At 39.3% G+C, this 18,055-nt stretch overlaps 3 protein-coding genes across 3 annotated transcripts; 1 reads left to right on the top strand and 2 right to left on the bottom strand.

Annotated features, from left to right (window-relative positions):
* The first annotated feature begins 274 nt into the window (after window positions 1-274).
* atp5mf (ATP synthase membrane subunit f) lies at window positions 275-3,090 on the top strand. Its single transcript, XM_044331927.1, has 4 exons — window positions 275-376; window positions 2,034-2,141; window positions 2,610-2,726; window positions 2,951-3,090. Exons 1-4 carry the CDS (start codon window positions 361-363, stop codon window positions 2,977-2,979), a joined length of 270 nt encoding a protein of 89 aa, XP_044187862.1. The 5' UTR covers window positions 275-360; the 3' UTR covers window positions 2,980-3,090.
* A 159-nt stretch (window positions 3,091-3,249) lies between these two features.
* cpsf4 (cleavage and polyadenylation specific factor 4) lies at window positions 3,250-8,598 on the bottom strand. The gene is made up of 8 exons (XM_044331926.1): window positions 8,160-8,598; window positions 7,971-8,021; window positions 5,674-5,826; window positions 5,477-5,572; window positions 5,207-5,300; window positions 4,861-4,933; window positions 4,586-4,747; window positions 3,250-4,265 (listed from the first exon to the last, which is right to left on the bottom strand). Exons 1-8 carry the CDS (start codon window positions 8,260-8,262, stop codon window positions 4,197-4,199), a joined length of 801 nt encoding a protein of 266 aa, XP_044187861.1. The 5' UTR covers window positions 8,263-8,598; the 3' UTR covers window positions 3,250-4,196.
* Window positions 8,599-10,850: 2,252 nt separating this feature from the next.
* On the bottom strand, window positions 10,851-17,514 carry shmt1 (serine hydroxymethyltransferase 1 (soluble)). Its single transcript, XM_044330984.1, has 12 exons — window positions 17,403-17,514; window positions 15,709-15,829; window positions 15,088-15,233; window positions 14,852-14,967; window positions 14,487-14,647; window positions 13,954-14,035; window positions 13,505-13,717; window positions 13,267-13,380; window positions 13,035-13,157; window positions 12,495-12,611; window positions 12,223-12,333; window positions 10,851-11,545 (listed from the first exon to the last, which is right to left on the bottom strand). Exons 2-12 carry the CDS (start codon window positions 15,799-15,801, stop codon window positions 11,373-11,375), a joined length of 1,449 nt encoding a protein of 482 aa, XP_044186919.1. The 5' UTR covers window positions 15,802-15,829; window positions 17,403-17,514; the 3' UTR covers window positions 10,851-11,372.
* Between the last annotated feature and the right edge of the window lie 541 nt (window positions 17,515-18,055).

The raw sequence follows: 18,055 nt of genomic DNA, 5'->3' as shown, positions 1-18,055 counted from the left end.
AGAAGTTCTGTTTTTGTATAACTGTTGTTGTACCTATTTGTTGTGAATAAAGAAAATTTTGCAAGAGCCTCATGTTTGGGGGGGGGGGGGGACAAAACAAAAAAAATACAGTGAGGTAGTTTTATTTTGTCCAGTAGTTTAGTTTTTGAAATGAAAAAAGTGCACATTCACTAATTTGTTGTTACTCCAGATATTTCTTTGTTTTGTGCAAAAAATGTGACTTGTAAATCTTTTTGGTTTCATTTCTTCTGCTGCCCTCCAGCGGATAGATTTAAAGACTACATTTCCACCCATAATGCACTTCGTCCTTTTATTCCCATCATTCCCTGCTACGACCAAGGACCGTCTGCACCAGTCAAGATGGCGGATAGACCAGGTAACGTAGCGTGTCCTCTGCTGAAATAATCATATATTTTCTATATTATGTGCTTTGTTGTCGGTTTCTATTTGCACATTTTCGCAGAGTGAGTGTGTTTTTGTGTCTGACGGACCGTTAATGAGTCAGTTGGAGGCGTTTGTCTGACTGAAGGCCGCAGTCAATCCTTTGAGTCACGTCAAGGACTTTGCGTGTCATTGTCGGCTTTACTGTCAAAACTCCTCTTCCAGCCGCTTTTTGACATTTAACTGTGATAAGAAACTTTCAATTTGACTCGTAGTTTGCATAAAGCTGTCACAATAATGTTGTTGCATTTTTTAATTATGTAACGGTTTCTTTTGGCTATAAGTTAGCTTGCACGGTAGCCTGCAAACACAGACCGCAAACTCTTGACAGTTGGTCAACTTTAATCCTAAAACAAGATAAAACTGTAGAAACAAACCACGAGAGGCTGTTTTGCTTTGTAATGATAAATAATGCACTATTCATTGTAGTTTTATTATAGCTACACACCTCTGGTGAATAGAGTTGCCTCCGGAGGTGGAAATGGCCCAGTATATCCATTAAAGACACGTTTTACGACATATTATAATACTCTGCTTAGGATAATAAGTTGCGATATGGTTTTTCAACCAAAAAAGTTTAATTACCTTGTTCAAGCATTTTTAAATGACATCTACTCCTCTTCCCTCATCGAAAAAACCATAATGTGTGAATATACATAATTTTTCATGTTAAAAGCTTTAATTGGAGGTCTCCTACTTCACTGAAGAGTTATTTCTCTGTACTGTGCCCTGGAGGCTTAAAGTTTCCACGTCATACTTTTGTAAGTTACATATTGGACCATGATGTGATGTCTCAAATTATACTTGTATTTATATGTATTAAACTGAGATTTAAGGCAAGCACAAAGGAATTTTTCCACTTCAGCAGATGCAAATGAGAACAAACTCTGCACAGTGAAGGTCAAACATACAACTGAAGGAACAAGACACATGTTTGAGTTGAAGGAGACTTTAGTATGAAAACATCAGAAGTGCTAATGATTTAAGGATGAGCAGTGTTACTTTGTCTGGACAAATTTAGAATTAAACATAAACCTGATTCGATGTTTAATAAAAAATATTGTACAACAGCTTCACAGTTATGAAGAACCTGTTGCTTTTCTTCAAGTCAAAGTGTTACAAAAGGAATATTTGACTTTGGTTCAGGTATTTAAATGGGGCATAATCTCAGACTCTGCTAATTTGTGGGCAGAAAAGGTTAATTATTGAAAAAATAACCAACACATTTATAATTAACTTAAATGTTGCAGCCTTATTGGTAATACTTTATATACCTCCTTACTTTTGCTGAAGTGAATGCAGGAGTTTTACAGCTGAAAAATTGTTTGTGACATTACTTTAGTTTAAATCATCCACTGGTTGGTCACAAGCACCTGCTAAACACAATGAAGTAGCTGTATGACACGACTGCAATGTGGTCACAGCAGTTGTTTAGCCTGATATTTTACAGCAGCTTCGTAGCCTGAGGGTCAAAGCTGTTTATTTGATCATTTGAGGTCTAAATCAGAGCACACCACAAGAGCTACAGCGCGTTTTTCTCATTATGGACAATGTGTAATCTAACTGTCGTTGCCTTCTCCGCTTATGACTAGTTCCCGTAGCTGAGAAGCGGCTGATGGATGTGAAACTGGGAGAGCTGGGAAGCTGGCTTGGAGGTCGAGACTTCACTCCCAATGGCATCATCTCAGCCGTCCGCAGGGGTGAGGAAACCTGTTCTGACTAAAACTGTGTTCAATAAAAAGCTTTTTACCTTCTTTTACAATTAGAAGAAATCAGTTCTTGTTTTGTTTCCTTGGCTCCAGTTTCTATTACAAATACTGGAGTTTTCAGTTTTCACCATTGCTCAAACCAATCACCGTTGGTTTGAGAAACAGCAGCAGAAAGAATGTGGTGATACAGAAACCTCTTAAATCATGAACAGAGACAACGTTAAAATGCGATCTTTTATCTTTTTGGAAGCAATAACTATCAACATATTTGAGAGAGATAATTTATGAAACAAGATGTCAAATGTAGTTGACAAATGGTGGGAAAGTGTATTCACTTGGATTGATTTTCATTCACAGTTAAATCACATCTTTAGCATTTGATAAAATGACACTGCACCATGTCGTTATACTGTTTTGAGCTGTGGTTTATGCTGTTTTTATTGCCTCCTTCTCTTCTAGGCCACGACAGATACTACAACAAGTACATTAACGTGAAGAAGGGAGGCATCGGTGGTGTAGCCATGCTGCTGGCTGGCTACGTAGCCCTCAGCTACCTGTGGGAATACGACCACATCAGTAAGAAATCCCTACTTTGTTTACCCTTTGTTATAAATGTCAGTTTTGAGCCCTGAAAATACTTAACTCAGCCACTATTTTTCATTTTGTTACTTATTGTTTTCTAAGAGTAAGCCCCTTTTGCACTCCAGTGTCTCAAATTAGCTACATAGATCACAGATGAGGAAAGAAAAATTACCTTTTAAATAAAATTTTAACATCCTTCGCTTCGTCTTCTCTTCTAGAACATGATCGCTGGAGGAAGTACCACTGAGCTCCCTCAGCAGCCATCAGACCTTCAGGGTTGAAGCTTCCCCTGCTGTTTCTATTCTCAGCTTTGTGTAGATATGTGACTGTTGTGACCAATAAACAATACAAAGACTTACTGTTGGATGTCATGTTTTGGGTGTGTGACAAATATGGGATGAGTTAGTGATATAAAGCTGCATCAATCGTTACAATGATCAACTATCAAGAGTGCAGTTACTTTATAAACAGTGGCCACCTCATTAGTGTTGTAATGTGGGAATGAAAGTATAACATGTACATCTGTAACAAACATTTATTTGTACACACTGTACAGATTGTGAGAATATGTTCAGACTGTATCCACTGTCAGCAAAACAATGAAAGTAATCCTCTGAGATACAACTTGAGCTGAGCTGCTTCACCCTCCATGTTTCCTTTAAGTTAAAATATGTGTATTCAGATTTCAGAACGCAGGGCCTCCACACACACACAACTGGAGAATAATGAACTATTTCCAGGATTTACAATGTTTGCAAAAAACCACAAATATGTAGTTGAGGGTGACAAGTCTTATGTTTGACTAATGCAATAGTCGAAATTTTAGAGGTTTTCAGATAATGCAGGGTGTACAGAGCTCCATTCAGAGTCTGATTAACTACAACAGTTTAAAGTACAAACGGCCGTTTTCCGACTGGCACTTATCACATTTCTGTGGTTTATTTCACTTACACTGTCAGAGATTTACTCAGATTAGCAGAACAGGAACAGTAGTTAGGTATCACAGATGCAGTCACATGACCTGAGGAAACAGGAATATGCTGTAAAAAAAGCAGCAACATGTTTAAGCTCTGCACCTGTTTCCCTGGGTGCCTGTTTTTTCAGAGTCGGTGTTCCATACAGTACAAACATAGAAAACTTTAGACTAACCCGCAAGTCAGGTCATTCAACCACAGCCACACAGATGGTGACCTCAGTGTCTTTTTTTTGCTTGTTGTCATTTTCATGTATCCATGTTTTTTTTAAAGAGGCAAAATACCGAAAAAGTAGCTATGTTTATCTTCCCTCCTGCCTGTGTCTGTATGAAACGACACACACAAGAGCGGCAGTTAAAGTCTTTAAGTTGAACTTGAGTCTTTGGAGCAGAGGGGCTTCATCTCTTCAGCTACTCTTCCTCTCATCTCCTCTGCTCACATCAGGGAGGCGAGCTACAGCACTGCGGTGTTAGGACCTTGAGACTGAAGGTTACTGTCCACTCAGGAAGGCGAGGTGGCCTTTAGTGCATTTGTTGGCGTAGTGGCCCTTCTCTCCACACTACAGACACAGGGGAGACCAAAAAAAATGAAGAGATTAATGGCTTTTTATTAAAAACAAAGGAAAGCTGGAAATGGCACAGAAAAGACAGAATGTGTGTATGTAAAGTACAAATACACACCACTGAACAAAGAAAAGGAGGAAATCTAACAATCTAGCTATCTTTTATCTGCTACCTCAGGACAGTGACAGGCAGATGGGAATAGAACCGTTAGCAGTGCACCATTGAGGTAACAGATGCCAGTCTCATTATTTACAACCAAAGCGAGAGTCTGGTGTGTACAACAGATTTTGATCAGACAAACGTGCAGATGAATCACCTTGTAACAGGTGACCTGGTCCAGTGGCCGAGGCCCTCTGTTGGACGTCATGTTATTTTGCTGAGCACCGGCGTTCATGACGTGGTTCTGCGGCCGCTGGCCTGGACTGGAGTTGGTCAACTGGATTAGAGAGAGCGAGGAGCGGCCGATGGTAGGCACAGGCTGCAGGAGGAACCCAGCAAAGAGAAATGGTTTGTTCTGCTGTTCAGCAACAAATTAGCATGTAGAAGTGCATCTAAAAATAAGTCTTACAGTCCCATCCTAGTAGCTCTTACCTTTGTCTGGTTCTGGGTTTGTTGTGGTAGAGGAGGCTGTTCAGAAGCTCCCATCGGCAACTCAAAACGGGGACTGTGGAAGAAGATCTCACTGTTAAATCTGTGTAACTGTAGGGTGATGTCACCAATTATTTTTATTTCTATTGCTGCCCTGTCTTTTGTCTAAAGATAATTATACTACTGTAGATGACATTTCATCTGATGAATAACGCACAGAGAGAACTATCCCTAAAGACAAAACCTAATTCTGAAACAAAGTCATAAGTGGCAGCAAAACTGTCTCTGTTTTTACTGTTTTACTTGCACATTTCTATTATGTGGGAATCGAATAAAAAAGGTAACATACTGCATAAATTTACAGGATTTTCCCTCTGGACAGAAGCCCACCAGGTAATTCACACAGATCACCCTCCTTGTGTGTCTGTGTCTGCAGTCAGGACCTGAGACAGGAAGTCAGGGACAGAAATATAAGAATAATGCAGATGGACAATGAAAAATTGAGGTTTTTTTGCTGCTGATGCAGAAATTCGAACCAGCAGGAGTATATTTTCTGCACATTTAGGGTGTGTTAATATCATTACTGCTGGAGAGTTTATGTCCACTACTGAGCACCTACCGTGTTTGCAGAAGCCTCGGTCGTACCAGGGGCAGTCTTTGATCTTGGACTCGGGATCAATGTGCAGGAACGGACACTCCTTGTTGCTACACTCACCTGCGAGGGTCAACACACAAATAAAATCAGCCGGATGCTGATCAACAAATACAGCCACTGAGCTCATCTGTGTGATTTTGTGCAAAGTCAAGTCAACCAACCAAACTTGGAGTAAAAGTAGCATTCAGGCATCTTGGTCATGTCGTACTCGTGGAGAAACTCGCACTGGTCTCCTTTCTTACACAGTCCTCTGAGCCAGTGCTTACACACCACTGTCTTCTCTCCACTGATGTGACGGAACGGACACATCCCGCCTGTGAGTGGAAACAAAGATACAACACAACACAACAGAATTAAGTATTTTCCATTTTCCCATGCTTATGCCTGAAAAGTTTGACCTACCGGCATCTTGAACATGCATCCATTAAGATGGAAGATACACAAATATGGAATTACAAGCTTGTGTGGTCCAGAAATCATCACATGTTGGTATCTTCTTCTGTGTATCAGATTAGGTTTTGTGCTACAACTAGGACTTGGTGCTGGATTTATTACCAGTAAAAGTATCAATGTAAATAATAAAGAAATATGTGTTACGTTGCTATCAGTGGAAGTATTTATGTGCATCACAATCTAAAAAATTTGCTAACTACATATAGGGCAACTCTAGTTTTACACATAAGGTCACTTTACTCTTATTTAAGAGTTTAGGAGAAAATAACCTGGATGATGTCACCAGTATTATCTCAGCTTGAGCTTGACACTTTATTTAAATTTAAAACAGAAAGCCTGCGTTACCAACTGACAACACAGAGTTTGACAGACATTAGCCGGGGGTCGATCTTAGTGTCTTTTAAAAGGTAATTTGTTCATTTCCACTTATCAGAACTCAGCGCTCTCCAGCAGCCACACTGAGGCTGTATGTGATGGTACTCAGTTCTAATTTAAAGCAGTAACTTCATGCTGCTCCTTTTGTAATAGAACTTTGACACTGATATATTACAGTCTGAGATATTGGGAATTTCTGACAGCAACTATATCTACCACTTGATGAAAAGAAGTGCTGAAGTGTGAACAAACCAATGGAAAAATGGCAGCAAAGGTGCTGCCAATGGCAATGGTAGATACTTGTATCTAATTAGAATTCAATATTAACGCTACACTATATTAACTCACACATTTGATTCAGATCATTAAACAGTTTGTATCTGATTTCACTTCTTACTGAACTGCTCTAAATATGTAACTCCACAAAAATAGCTGAATTAGGCTTTTTAACTGATGTGACTTCATGGATAGCAGTATCTAAAATAATGTATGAACATTTCCAAGTAAGAACTGGAGGTTTTCCTGTTCTTCCCATTCTACCGGCATTGCTCAATATGCATACGCAGTATAATGAAAAGATGTTATTAGTTGCATTATGACATAATGTAAGATCCAGGGGGGTTTGGAAGCTCCTTTACTGCTTGACAATTATTTTTCCACCTATCTGTTGTGAGACCTCCACTTTCATGGAAGTTAAAACCTGTGTAAAGGAAAATCTTTTTCAACACATTATACATGTTAAAAAATAATTGCTGAAAACATGTGAAAAGGCTGAACTATGTAGAATTAGATCATGGAGTTTGAGCATTAAACTGTTTTTCACCATTTCTGTGTTCAGGATATTTTGGGCAGGTCCCCGGCCAGAGGGAGAGCATTTACAGAGCAGCACTTCACCAAAAAGCACTGCTTGAGAGGAAATGTCTCCAAGGATGACGGCCACAATGACGCTGCTTTTCAGCAGAGAAGTGAGTAACGTTAAGTTAACCAAACTCCATTGAAAAAAAACAACAATTTAACATACAGATGATTGGTGATGGTTTACTTGTTAACTAGTCATTTAAGTTACATTTTTAGTGAAACAAATCCACATTTACCTACAAAATATGTGCCACATTATACAGTGGCTCCTAATATTACTTAATTTTAAAATATAATCCATGTTGCTTGTCTTACACCTACAAACAAGACCTATTTTAAATTGTGTATTTTTATATGGGAGTTTGGTACAAACATTGATAACTAGGCTGTTCAGTTGGCCAGTACTTTCAGAGGACACGCCCCCAGTGTATCACAGCAGAGAACATTGCATATTTTAACAGGATTTCGAAACTTAATTTTATATACTTGGTGATTTTTTAATCATTAAAATTTGGCTGAGTGGTTAATAACACATTTTTCTGTGTTTTGACAAACTCAGAACAAATATTTATTATTGCTTTACACGGACTTTAAATATTAAATTGTTGGAATATCCCTTTAAAAAAAAGTCAGTTCTGATTCTACAGATTTAAAAATGGCAGTCAGGTGTATGTATGTAGTTATGTGCTTCATGTGTGACAGTAGTGTAAATGCCCCTAAATAGTTAGTCTGAGTGCAGAGCAGCTGAAATGTTGTCATGTTGTGTTTTTACCTTTTATACACGCTGCTCTCATGAAGAACTCACACACAGCAGAGCCGGACTCTGTGGGGACATAAAGGGGTTTGGATCACACAAACACGAACAGAGACACCAACATCCAGATGCTAATGTCCACCTGTAACTCTGATCACAGTTTCCCAGCTACAGCGGCTAAGCACCAGCTAGCATCCGAGCACTTACTGTCCATGCCGGGGAAGGGCAGCGGCTGCGCCCCCAGCTGCTGCTCCACAGCGATCTCCAGGTCAAACTTGATATGATCCACGTTGGCCAGTAGATCCTGCATGTCTGCTTTTGGTTTGTCGTGCTCCCGTCAAGAGAAATGTCAGCTTCGGTTAGTTAGCTTGGAGTTGAGCCTGTTAGTAACTTCCTTCAGCAGCTAACGCAGCTAGCCGGGCTAACCGACGAGCTGAAGACAATCAGCGAGCTTCCCGATGTAGAAAACACAAGGAGCTGCTGCGTTTTGTAGCTTTACCGGAGCTGTTTTATTAAGTTTGGTGTATAAGTTGTTTGTTTGTCACGGAGCTGCTTATAATAGTGGATGTGAGGATGAGAGGCGCGCAGATTGACCTCTGACCTGACGGAACAAGGCACGCACAGCCCTTCTTCTTCTTCTTCCTCTTTTGTTTAATGGCTGTTGGCAAACAGCTTTTAGGCGCATTACCGCCACCTTCTGGTTTGGACTGTGGATGACAACGGTTACTACACTATTACATTAAATTCTCCTATTAATTCCTGTGTTTCCTACAAATCTGAACATAACCCTGTACCCTACGTCACCTGTACTCCTCTGCAATATTTCTCTAATACCACGTGTCATGTGATTCCTTTGGAGTGCAATTGTAAGTGTCTGTTGCTATTGTTGACATCTAGAACAGTATAAAAATACATGCTCAGACTAAAAAGATCCCAGAGTAGTTATGTACATTTGTGGCACATTACTACCTCTCACAGTTCAGTGCTAGATTGCTGTCTGACCATTTTCACCTTCCGTATTTACCTAACAGGCAATGTGTTTTACATAAAAACAAACAAACAAAAAAAAAAAAACACAGCAAAAAATGTGCTTGTACAAAAACATACATACATACATACATACTGTACATATATGCTGAGTTCATTTAAGAAAATGCTCGACTGAATAGCAAGGTGTTTAGTTTGCTTTTAAAAGAACTCTAAGTTCAGCAGGAAAACGCTTCAATTTTTTAAGTGCATACATGCTGAATGTCATCTCAGCAGACTTAGAAAATGCTGTAGGCACATGTAGGAGATTTATTAGCATGTCTGACATGTATTGTGGAGCCAGACCATTAAATGCTTTGTACACCAAGAGGAGAATTTTGAATTGTACTCTGCAGACAACAGGTAGCCAATGACAGTTTTGGAGGACTGGAGTTATGTGGTCTGATCTTTTTGTCCTAGTTAGAATTAATCAGTCCAGCCTGCTCATGACAAGTTTCTCTGAGGTCTCTTCAATGCCCTTTCCACTGTCTCATTTCTCTCCACCTCTGAGCCTCCTGAGTCTTGTCCAACAGAATTAACAGCTTTACAATAAGATCAGACACCTAGTTTGTTTTCCATAAATGACGTCAGAATCTGAGCATATGACTGTTTTCTGTGGTTTCACCTCCTCAATTCACTGTAACGCACAGATTATTGCTATTAATTCCATTGTAAAGACTGAACACCCCCAGTCTATTCTTCATAATTTGAAGGTCCAGATATAAGAGACAAAGCCAGATTTCCTTATCAGGCCTTTTCACCATCTGTATAAAGCTGAAGGTAATTTTCCCAGTTGTGTTTTAGTTTTTCTTTCACCATTTCCAGATAGGCTTTACTGTCAACATGTCCTTGCATGACCTGTGGGTAATCCTGTACGATGGTGAACCTTGAGCAGTGTTTAGTAGTCAAAGTTACAAAAAACAAACAGGATTAAGACAATGTTGGAACAGTGTGGTCTCTGTCTTCCCCTGGACCCTGGACTGAGTCTTTCCACCTGTTTGTTTCAAACCAGCAACAGTCCCAGACCAGCGCAGGACGATGGTTATTTACAGTTGTTTGTTTATCTTTCTCTTAGTTGTTGATTCACAAAACTTACTAAAGTTTTATTCATTTATTTAATCACAAATGTAACTTTTAACAACTATCAATATAAGAATGCAATACACATAAATAAACAAATAAACATATAGTTAACAAATATTTTATTTATCATATTAATTTACTGTATATATAACCAGTGTAATTAATAAATGAATATTTTTCATTAATCTATTGTTTTATTGTCAAATTGCCCTGAACACACACACACACACACACACACTATATATACAGCAATTTGACCAGGATTAGTTTATATTCAATTAAATATATTGAATAAATTCATGTAATATTGTAATCTCTATGAATAAAGTTAAATAAACATAAGCAGTCTGCTGTCACAGTATATTTTATTTGGGTTAACTTTTACTGGCTCTTATTTAAATCTCATCCTCACTTATCATGCAAGTGTCTCTCAGAACTAAATGCTTTGTGTAAATTCAGGGTTAAGCGCATTAAGACAGTCAGCTGATTCTGTTTAAACAGGAAAGACTAAAAATAGAAGCTTTATATTATCTAGAGACATGAACAGAAGGCGATGTACTTTGAGATGTACTTTATATGTAGTGAGAACTTTGGGTGCTGTGTGTTCCTGAAGATATTTTCATTTCATCGTGAAGCAGAGTATTTAACTATCAACTCGTTCAATGTTTAATCTCATGCTGAATTTCTTCATAACAGTCTGTTAATATTTCTATCAAGAAAGGAACATCTCATTTGCAGAGATCTGCAGTCAAACTAAAAGATCACAAACAGAAGACTTTGATTCATTCGTTATAGTTAACAATGGTAGTTTTATTATGTATCAAACTGTATATGTGCATACAGTGTGTAACACAGGACGCTCATTTATGAAACTAATAGTCACTTTGTGCTTCAATCTTGCAGTGCTGCCTGTAAGGAAACGTTGAACTTGGAAACTCACTACAAAAGGAAGTGGAGATTGCTTTCAAGATTAAAGCTTAAATGTAAATGTAACATCTTATGTTGACAGTTGAGAAAAAAAACATGAAACAGCGAAGGTATTATAGCAATACTGAACAACTAGAGGACAATGACGTCTGCTCATCCGCACACAAATCTTTTCATTGAGACAAGTCTGTTCCGAGCTGTAATGTTGTCTATCCATGACTGCTGTGAAGTCACAAGGAAGCGTCTTGATATGAGCTTTGACAGATTTCATAGGTGTACACTTACAACAAATATACACACGGAACAACACACCACCAAAATTGGTATGATAATGTTTGCAATAATCATCAGTCCAGCAGCCATCAGTGTCAGAAGCTCCACCCTTTACAGCTCAGGTAGGCCAGGCATGGGGAAACGACCAGCGAAAGCCTCCACCTCTGTCCTGATCTCAGATACCCGCTGCTGGAACTTCTCTCCCTGGGAAAGAGCCTGAATGAACTCCCTCAGAGGGGCCTTGGGATCCAGACTTCTCTGCACCTCCAAGGTCAGCTCAATGCCTGTAGGATAAAGAAGAGCAGCGAGGGCTTTCAGAATGAAAAGTTTCTGAGGATTTTATTTTTTCATCATTTTGGTTTGGTGGGTGGGTTTAAATATGATGATGTCCAAGCTTCAGTTGCCGATACTATGGAGAAAAAGCCAGTCAGAGGCAGGAATCAGAACAAAACACTGCACCATAGTGGTTGAATTAATTCAAAATTAAATCAGAATCTCAAAATGAACTTCATAAAACTGCTAAATGTGTTACCAAGTTTCAACAAAGTGTCATTTTACAAATGTGCTTCTTGGGAGTTGTTTCTGACATTTTTAAGTAAAAAAAAAAAAAAAAAAGCTGGTTAGCTTAGCTTAGCATAAAGATTGCCTGGTTCTGTCCAAAGGTACCCAAATCTGCCTCCCAGCACCTCTAAAGCTCATTAATTAACATGATTTATCTGGTTTGTTTAATCCATACAAAAATGAAGTATAAAAATGACAATTTGTGGTTTTACAGGGGTTAAGTTTGGTGTGCTGCATAGACAGCGGAGTGTTTGATACTCAATAGACATATTGGGTGCAGTATCACTTAAAGCACAGATAGCTGAATACCTTATCACCCCTTCATTGGTCTGGTCACCACAGTTCAAACACTTTTCTCAGAGAATATCTCGGAGATTCTACTTTTTTTTTTTTTTTTTACCTCTGTGAATGAACTCAGCCACCTTCTTGAAGTCATCTTCCACCAAACCTCTAGAGGTCAGAGCTGGAGAGCCAAACCTCAGACCACTGGGGCGCAAAGCGCTCTTATCCCCTAAACCAAGAGATGTATGTGAAAAGTTTAGAATGGCGCTCTGAGGGATCATTAACAATGGCAACATTCACAAAGGCAAAGGTAGAAATCACACACACACACACTCTACAATGCAAACAAAGCTGCATGTATCATTGCATATTAGTGCTAAAACACACTACCTGGACAGGTGTTCTTATTACAAGCAATAGCACAGGCTTCCAGAACCTTCTCAGCTCGTCCTCCATCACTTCCTTTGTTGCGCAGGTCCAGCAGGATCAGATGGTTGTCAGAGCCGCCTACACACAGAGACACAGAGCATTAAAAGACATTACACAGACCATGATGCTACAAATCTGCTATCAAAGGCTTTTTTCAACTAAACCACCAGTAAAAACAATAAATAAATTATATATATATAATAAATCATGCATGCTGCGTCATCACCCCTATTTTAAACAAATATTTAGGATTATATAAGTTTTAACTGTTGTCATCTGAAACTAGATAAATAGAGGTTCAATAGGGATGTTTACATTAACGTGAGGCTGTCATAATAATGAGAACTCAATATATATTATTCACTAACATCAATACCTCCAAATGTTTTATATGAAGGAGGAAATAAAGGAATGGATGTAATAAGTTATTGTCATCATTTTGTTCTCTATGGTGAAGTTTTAATTAAACTTGTGCTTGTGGAGTGGCACTGCAGCACTTACCAGTGACTATCTTGTACCCATGGTCAATAAGGCTACTTGATAGAGCTTTGCAGTTTGCAAGAACCTGCATCTGGTAGGCCTTGAACTCTGGTGTCATGGCTTGTTTGAGAGCTACAGCAACACCTGTGAAAAACATGACCTAAATGAGATAGACGCTGGCGAAATAGAACAGCTGTTCACATCAAGCTGAGAGAATAAAGGCAAAAGGGAGAAAAATGATGACGAGGTGCACCTGCGATTGCATGGTTGTGTGGTCCTCCCTGCAGCCCTGGAAACACAGCCTGATTGATCAAAGACTCCAAGTTGTACAGAATCTCCTTCCCCTTTGCATCCACACTCCGCACACCTGGAGGAGAGAAACAGAAAGACAGACGGAAGGTCAGATGGAAAGCAAGAGAAAAAAATATTCATGACAAAACAGATAAGGCAAGAGGTTTGTTTTTGAAAAAGGCGTCATATTCCATTTCTACCTTTCCTGTAGAATATAACTCCAGCTCGGCAGCCGCGCAGCGTCTTGTGTGTTGTTGTGGAAACAATGTCACAATACTCGAAGGGCGAGGGCACCACTCCAGCTGCCACCAGTCCACTGATGTGAGCCATGTCTCCCATCAGATATGCACCATTCTCATTAGCAATCTGCTTCATGCGAGCATAGTCAATGTTGCGGGAATAGCAGCTTGTTCCTGGAGGAGAAAAAGACAGAAGTGAATACCTTTTTTTCCTTCTTCTTTACATATACAGCTCCTCTTTGTTTTTACAGGGAATAAATGATTTGTTTTAATGTGGGACATATTTACAATCTTAAAAAGAAGACAAAAATGAAAGATTCAGTTCAGTTCTTTGGTCTAAAACTAAAATTTTACCCTAAAAACTAAACAAGCATGCACTGTCTTTGTATGTGTGTGTGTGTGTAAAAGACCTGCAATGATGAGTTTTGGGTGGAAGAGCCGTGCGTTTTCTTGCAGTCTGTCATAGTCAATGTAGCCAGTTTCTGGATTCACCTAAAAACAGTAGATCATGTCATTACAAATACACCAAAACAACACAGTTAAATTACTTTTATTCTATTAGGTTTCCAATTTTGCCCACATTTTATAAGGAGCCACAGGCCAACGCCACGTGCACATACTTGCACTAATGAAGGAAAATGGAGGCAGTTTGAATTAATCTTGTTTAACTTCGTCTCCAGAGTCAAGATGTAACTACTCCAAATATAAAACGTCTTTCAGAAAGCCACTTTTTAAGCAACAATGACCCACTCTAAATGACTCTTTATACCCTGTCTAGAAAAACAACATTAAGATAAAAAGGATTTTATGAAGCACACAATGACAGAGTTGTAAAGTAGCATCAGATACAACAGAAATGTTCAAATGCCATTAGAATAATTCAATGCCAAGCTCCCAACTGCCTGAGTGTGCATCGACAATTTGCAATTTGACTCTTGTATACCTTGTACGGCATGGACTCAAAGAAGATGGATGTCGCTGAGATTTTCTTTTTCTCAGTCATGAAGCCGTGTGTCAGGTGACCTCCATCAGGAAGGTCCAGTCCCATGATCCTGCCATGGGGCTCCACAATGGCCGTGTAGACGGCGAAGTTGGCTGGCGAACCTTTACAGAGAAGCATCAACAAAAGTATGTCAACTAAGAGAGAGGAACAAGGAAGAAGTTGCAAGACATGAGGAGAGGAGATGGAAAAAGCGAGGAGTACAGAAGAAGAGTTTGAAGAGTGAGAAAGTATGTTAAAAATACTGACATCAGTAAAGCCCTTCCCCAAGTGTTTATAGTTTTAGATGTTAAATTAGTATTTGATACCTGAGTATGGCTGCACGTTGACGCCCCATTTCTCTGAGTCCAGACCAAAGGCCTCCAGCGCCCTCTTCTGACAGAGTCTCTCCAGCTCGTCTACATGCTCCGTACCACCATAGTACCTGAACACAGGGATCATGCAGATTATTACAACTTTATTTGTTATCTAATCGGTAGGATAAAGCATAAATGCATTCCTGATATTTAATAAGTAATTTGACAAACTTGGGCGATTCTTGTACCTCTGTCCAGGATATCCCTCAGAGTACTTGTTGTTCATACAGGAACCCAGAGCCTCGAGAACAGCTCTGCTGGCAAAGTTCTCGGATGCGATCAGCTCCAGACCGTAAACCTGCCTGTGCTTCTCTTTTTTTATGATGGAGAACACCTGAAACACAAACGTACACAAATATTATTCAGGGGACAAGAACATTTTGTTACACAAGCTCTACAGTGCAAAAACACATCATTTATTCTGTTCTACACTCATGTGGAGAATTATTTGTGATTAGTAGCTGCTCTTACAGTCTGACTGCAAATGCAATAATGAGATGGGAAAAGTCTAGAGATGAAACGACCAGTTGGTTAATTGATTGAGTTCCCGGCCTCTCATATGAGACGATGTGCTACTTTTCTCTTTTTTATATGACTGTAAATGAGTACAATGAATGGATTAATCAATAATAAAAATAATCTTGTTTCAGCTCTACAGAGTTGCAATGTCGACACCAATCCAATGCACAAAACTCTCATTAAAACAATATTCTTGAAAGAAGTTATTAGTACTGTTTATCCCACTCCAGTCTTTTGTCTATGTACTTTATGTAGATAAACTTTATTTGTAAAATCCACTGAACACAAACCTCAGAGTCGTTGATGGACAGAGGCTCCAACATCATCTTGTTGTGCGAGTCCCATGTTTCCTTGCTCACACTGTGGCCGTTTGTTAAAGACATGGTCGTGGTTTACCTGGTAAGTGGAGATCTAAAGAAGAGGAAGAGGATAATTCTTACATTTATTTAGAGACTTGATAAGAGTCACAAAAACATACAAACATAAAAAAAGAGTTGAATTAAAGGACCAGTATGTAAGATTTAAGGGAATTTATTGGCAGAAATGGAATATCATATTCATATGTTTTAATTAATGTATAATCACCTGAAAATAAGACTCGTGTTTTTGTTACCTTAGAATGAGCCCTTTATAACTACATAGAGAGCGGGTCCTCTTCCACGGAGGCCACCATGTTTCTACTGTAGCCCAGAACAGACAAACCAAACACTGGCTTTTGTGTTTTTCATGAGTTTTGTGGCCTCTGTGAGTTCTCCTACATGCTTGCGGTGCAGCCCCACTGAATGCGTCCAATTCATATAAAACACCCTGCCAGTCGCACAGCTGGTACACACAGCTGTTCAGAAAGTAGATGGTGCCGCAGCTTGATTGGCTGTCTTGATGTGAGCACTGTTTGAATTTTTGAATTTATCCCGCTCACTCGCCGCATCGCCAGTTCAGGTCCGTGTCTTTTGTGCAGCAAATTAGACAAATTAGTCGCTTCAAATAGACAATGAATGTGTGCGGATTTTGTCACCAGTCAGTTTGCATACAGTGGGGCAGCATCATCTGAAGGGGAAGGGGATGGGTACTCACTTTGTTGCAATCTGCAACCTCACCACTGGTTGCCACTAAATCTTATACATTGGTCCTTTAAGTGAACTTTTTTTGACCTTTAATGAGGCTGAAAACTATATTGTATTGTTGTTATCGTATTGTCTTTTTAAACAATATACAATGAGTGCTGCTGACAATCTGCCATACAGGTCCATTATCACAGATTCATTTTCATAGATCCATTATCACAGCCCACAACCTCAGACAAAGGAGTACACATCAGCATCTCTGCTGTCTGCAGCTGCGTTGCAACACTCCAGCGGTGGCGTGATGTGGCTCCATCAGTTAAACTTTGAACCATTACATAGACAAGATAGATGAGCAACTGAATTGCAAAACCTCTCATAACACAGACTATTATGCAACTTGTATAATAAGTTCATTACTCCAAGAAGCCAGATCTTTGCCCGCCGTATTAACACTAACTTACATAGGGTAAATATTTATCTGGTACTGCTGGTCTGGTTTACAAAGTTACTGCAGGCCAGTCAGCCGTCTGTCACATGAGTTTTATTACCTTTATCTGCTCTGCTCGACTGACCCAGAAAGTTGGCAACAAGGGAGTTAACACAAACAAAGCATAAAGTGGACTCGTTTGATAAACTTTTAGAGTGAGCTGAGCTGTAGAAATGTACCACTACTGTTAAAGACATAAAGTCATAATAACTGCCCGCTTATCTGACCTAAATTTCTACCTTTGAATGAAACAAACAAGCTGCCGAATGTCAACCGAGCAAGAGCCAACAAATACACAAATCATGTCACATAAGACTTTCAAACGCGAAACAGAGGTTAGTCGCTTTTAAAAGTGTATTTCTAGCTGCCAACGTGACCCGTAGTTTGTCGTGTGTATACGTTTGTACATTGTTAGTATCGTTAGCAAACTCACCTGTCGAGAAGAGACTCCCGCCGCTGGCTGTCAGTTGTGAAACTGAAATCTGTCCATGAGGCTACAACAAAAAAAACTGCGTCTTCACGGAGGATAAAGTCCGCCAAACTTTCCACCAATCACATCGCTTCTTCTTCCTATTCTACGTTTTTATTGGCGGTTGGCATCCAAAATGTCGCATTACCGCCATCTGCTGGATTTAAACTAAAATCTCCACTGACTAAAACAACAATAACATCCGCGTCTTTCCCACCATTTCCCACTCTGCTGTAGCTCCAACAACACCCAGAAATCTCCTTGTTGCAGCTACAATTAAGTCAGTTTTCTCAGATAATCTTTCTACTCCAGCAGTACAGTTAATTACACTATGTTATACAGTTTTTGTTCCTGGGTAGTAAGTGTTATTTTCTAATTATAATAGAAAATGGCTATTATTCCTTTCAAACTTTGCTTTTGTGACCTGGATAATGATATTTAATAGCATATCCAATAGGAAAATGGGTGAACACACATTTTGATAGCTGTAGAAGCACAAACTTAAAGTGTATGTAGTATGTAGGTGTGAGCACTAACACCATAATATATGGGCAACACTTCAGTCTTTTTTTATGATCGTCTTGTGTCACTGCGGCTAAGATTAGTACCCTGAAATC

This window comes from Thunnus albacares, chromosome 17, assembly GCF_914725855.1.
Source record: "Thunnus albacares chromosome 17, fThuAlb1.1, whole genome shotgun sequence".
NCBI lineage: Eukaryota > Metazoa > Chordata > Actinopteri > Scombriformes > Scombridae > Thunnus > Thunnus albacares.
This window is presented reverse-complemented; position numbering and strand designations above follow the sequence as displayed.

Excerpts from the sequence above, each read along its gene's own strand:
- atp5mf (XM_044331927.1), top strand. Across the intron at positions 2,142-2,609 it reads CATCTCAGCCGTCCGCAGGG|GCCACGACAGATACTACAAC; the intron begins GTGAGGAAACCT and ends CTTCTCTTCTAG. Across the intron at positions 2,727-2,950 it reads GTGGGAATACGACCACATCA|AACATGATCGCTGGAGGAAG; the intron begins GTAAGAAATCCC and ends CTTCTCTTCTAG.
- cpsf4 (XM_044331926.1), bottom strand. The coding sequence starts at position 8,262 with ATGCAGGATCTACTGGCCAACGTGGATCATATCAAGTTTGACCTGGAG. Across the intron at positions 4,934-5,206 it reads AAATCCTGTAAATTTATGCA|TCCCCGTTTTGAGTTGCCGA; the intron begins GTATGTTACCTT and ends CTTCTTCCACAG. Across the intron at positions 4,748-4,860 it reads AAACCCAGAACCAGACAAAG|CCTGTGCCTACCATCGGCCG; the intron begins GTAAGAGCTACT and ends TTCCTCCTGCAG.
- shmt1 (XM_044330984.1), bottom strand. The coding sequence starts at position 15,801 with ATGTCTTTAACAAACGGCCACAGTGTGAGCAAGGAAACATGGGACTCG. Across the intron at positions 14,036-14,486 it reads TTGAGTCCATGCCGTACAAG|GTGAATCCAGAAACTGGCTA; the intron begins GTATACAAGAGT and ends TACTGTTTTTAG. Across the intron at positions 12,334-12,494 it reads TAATAAGAACACCTGTCCAG|GGGATAAGAGCGCTTTGCGC; the intron begins GTAGTGTGTTTT and ends CTCTTGGTTTAG.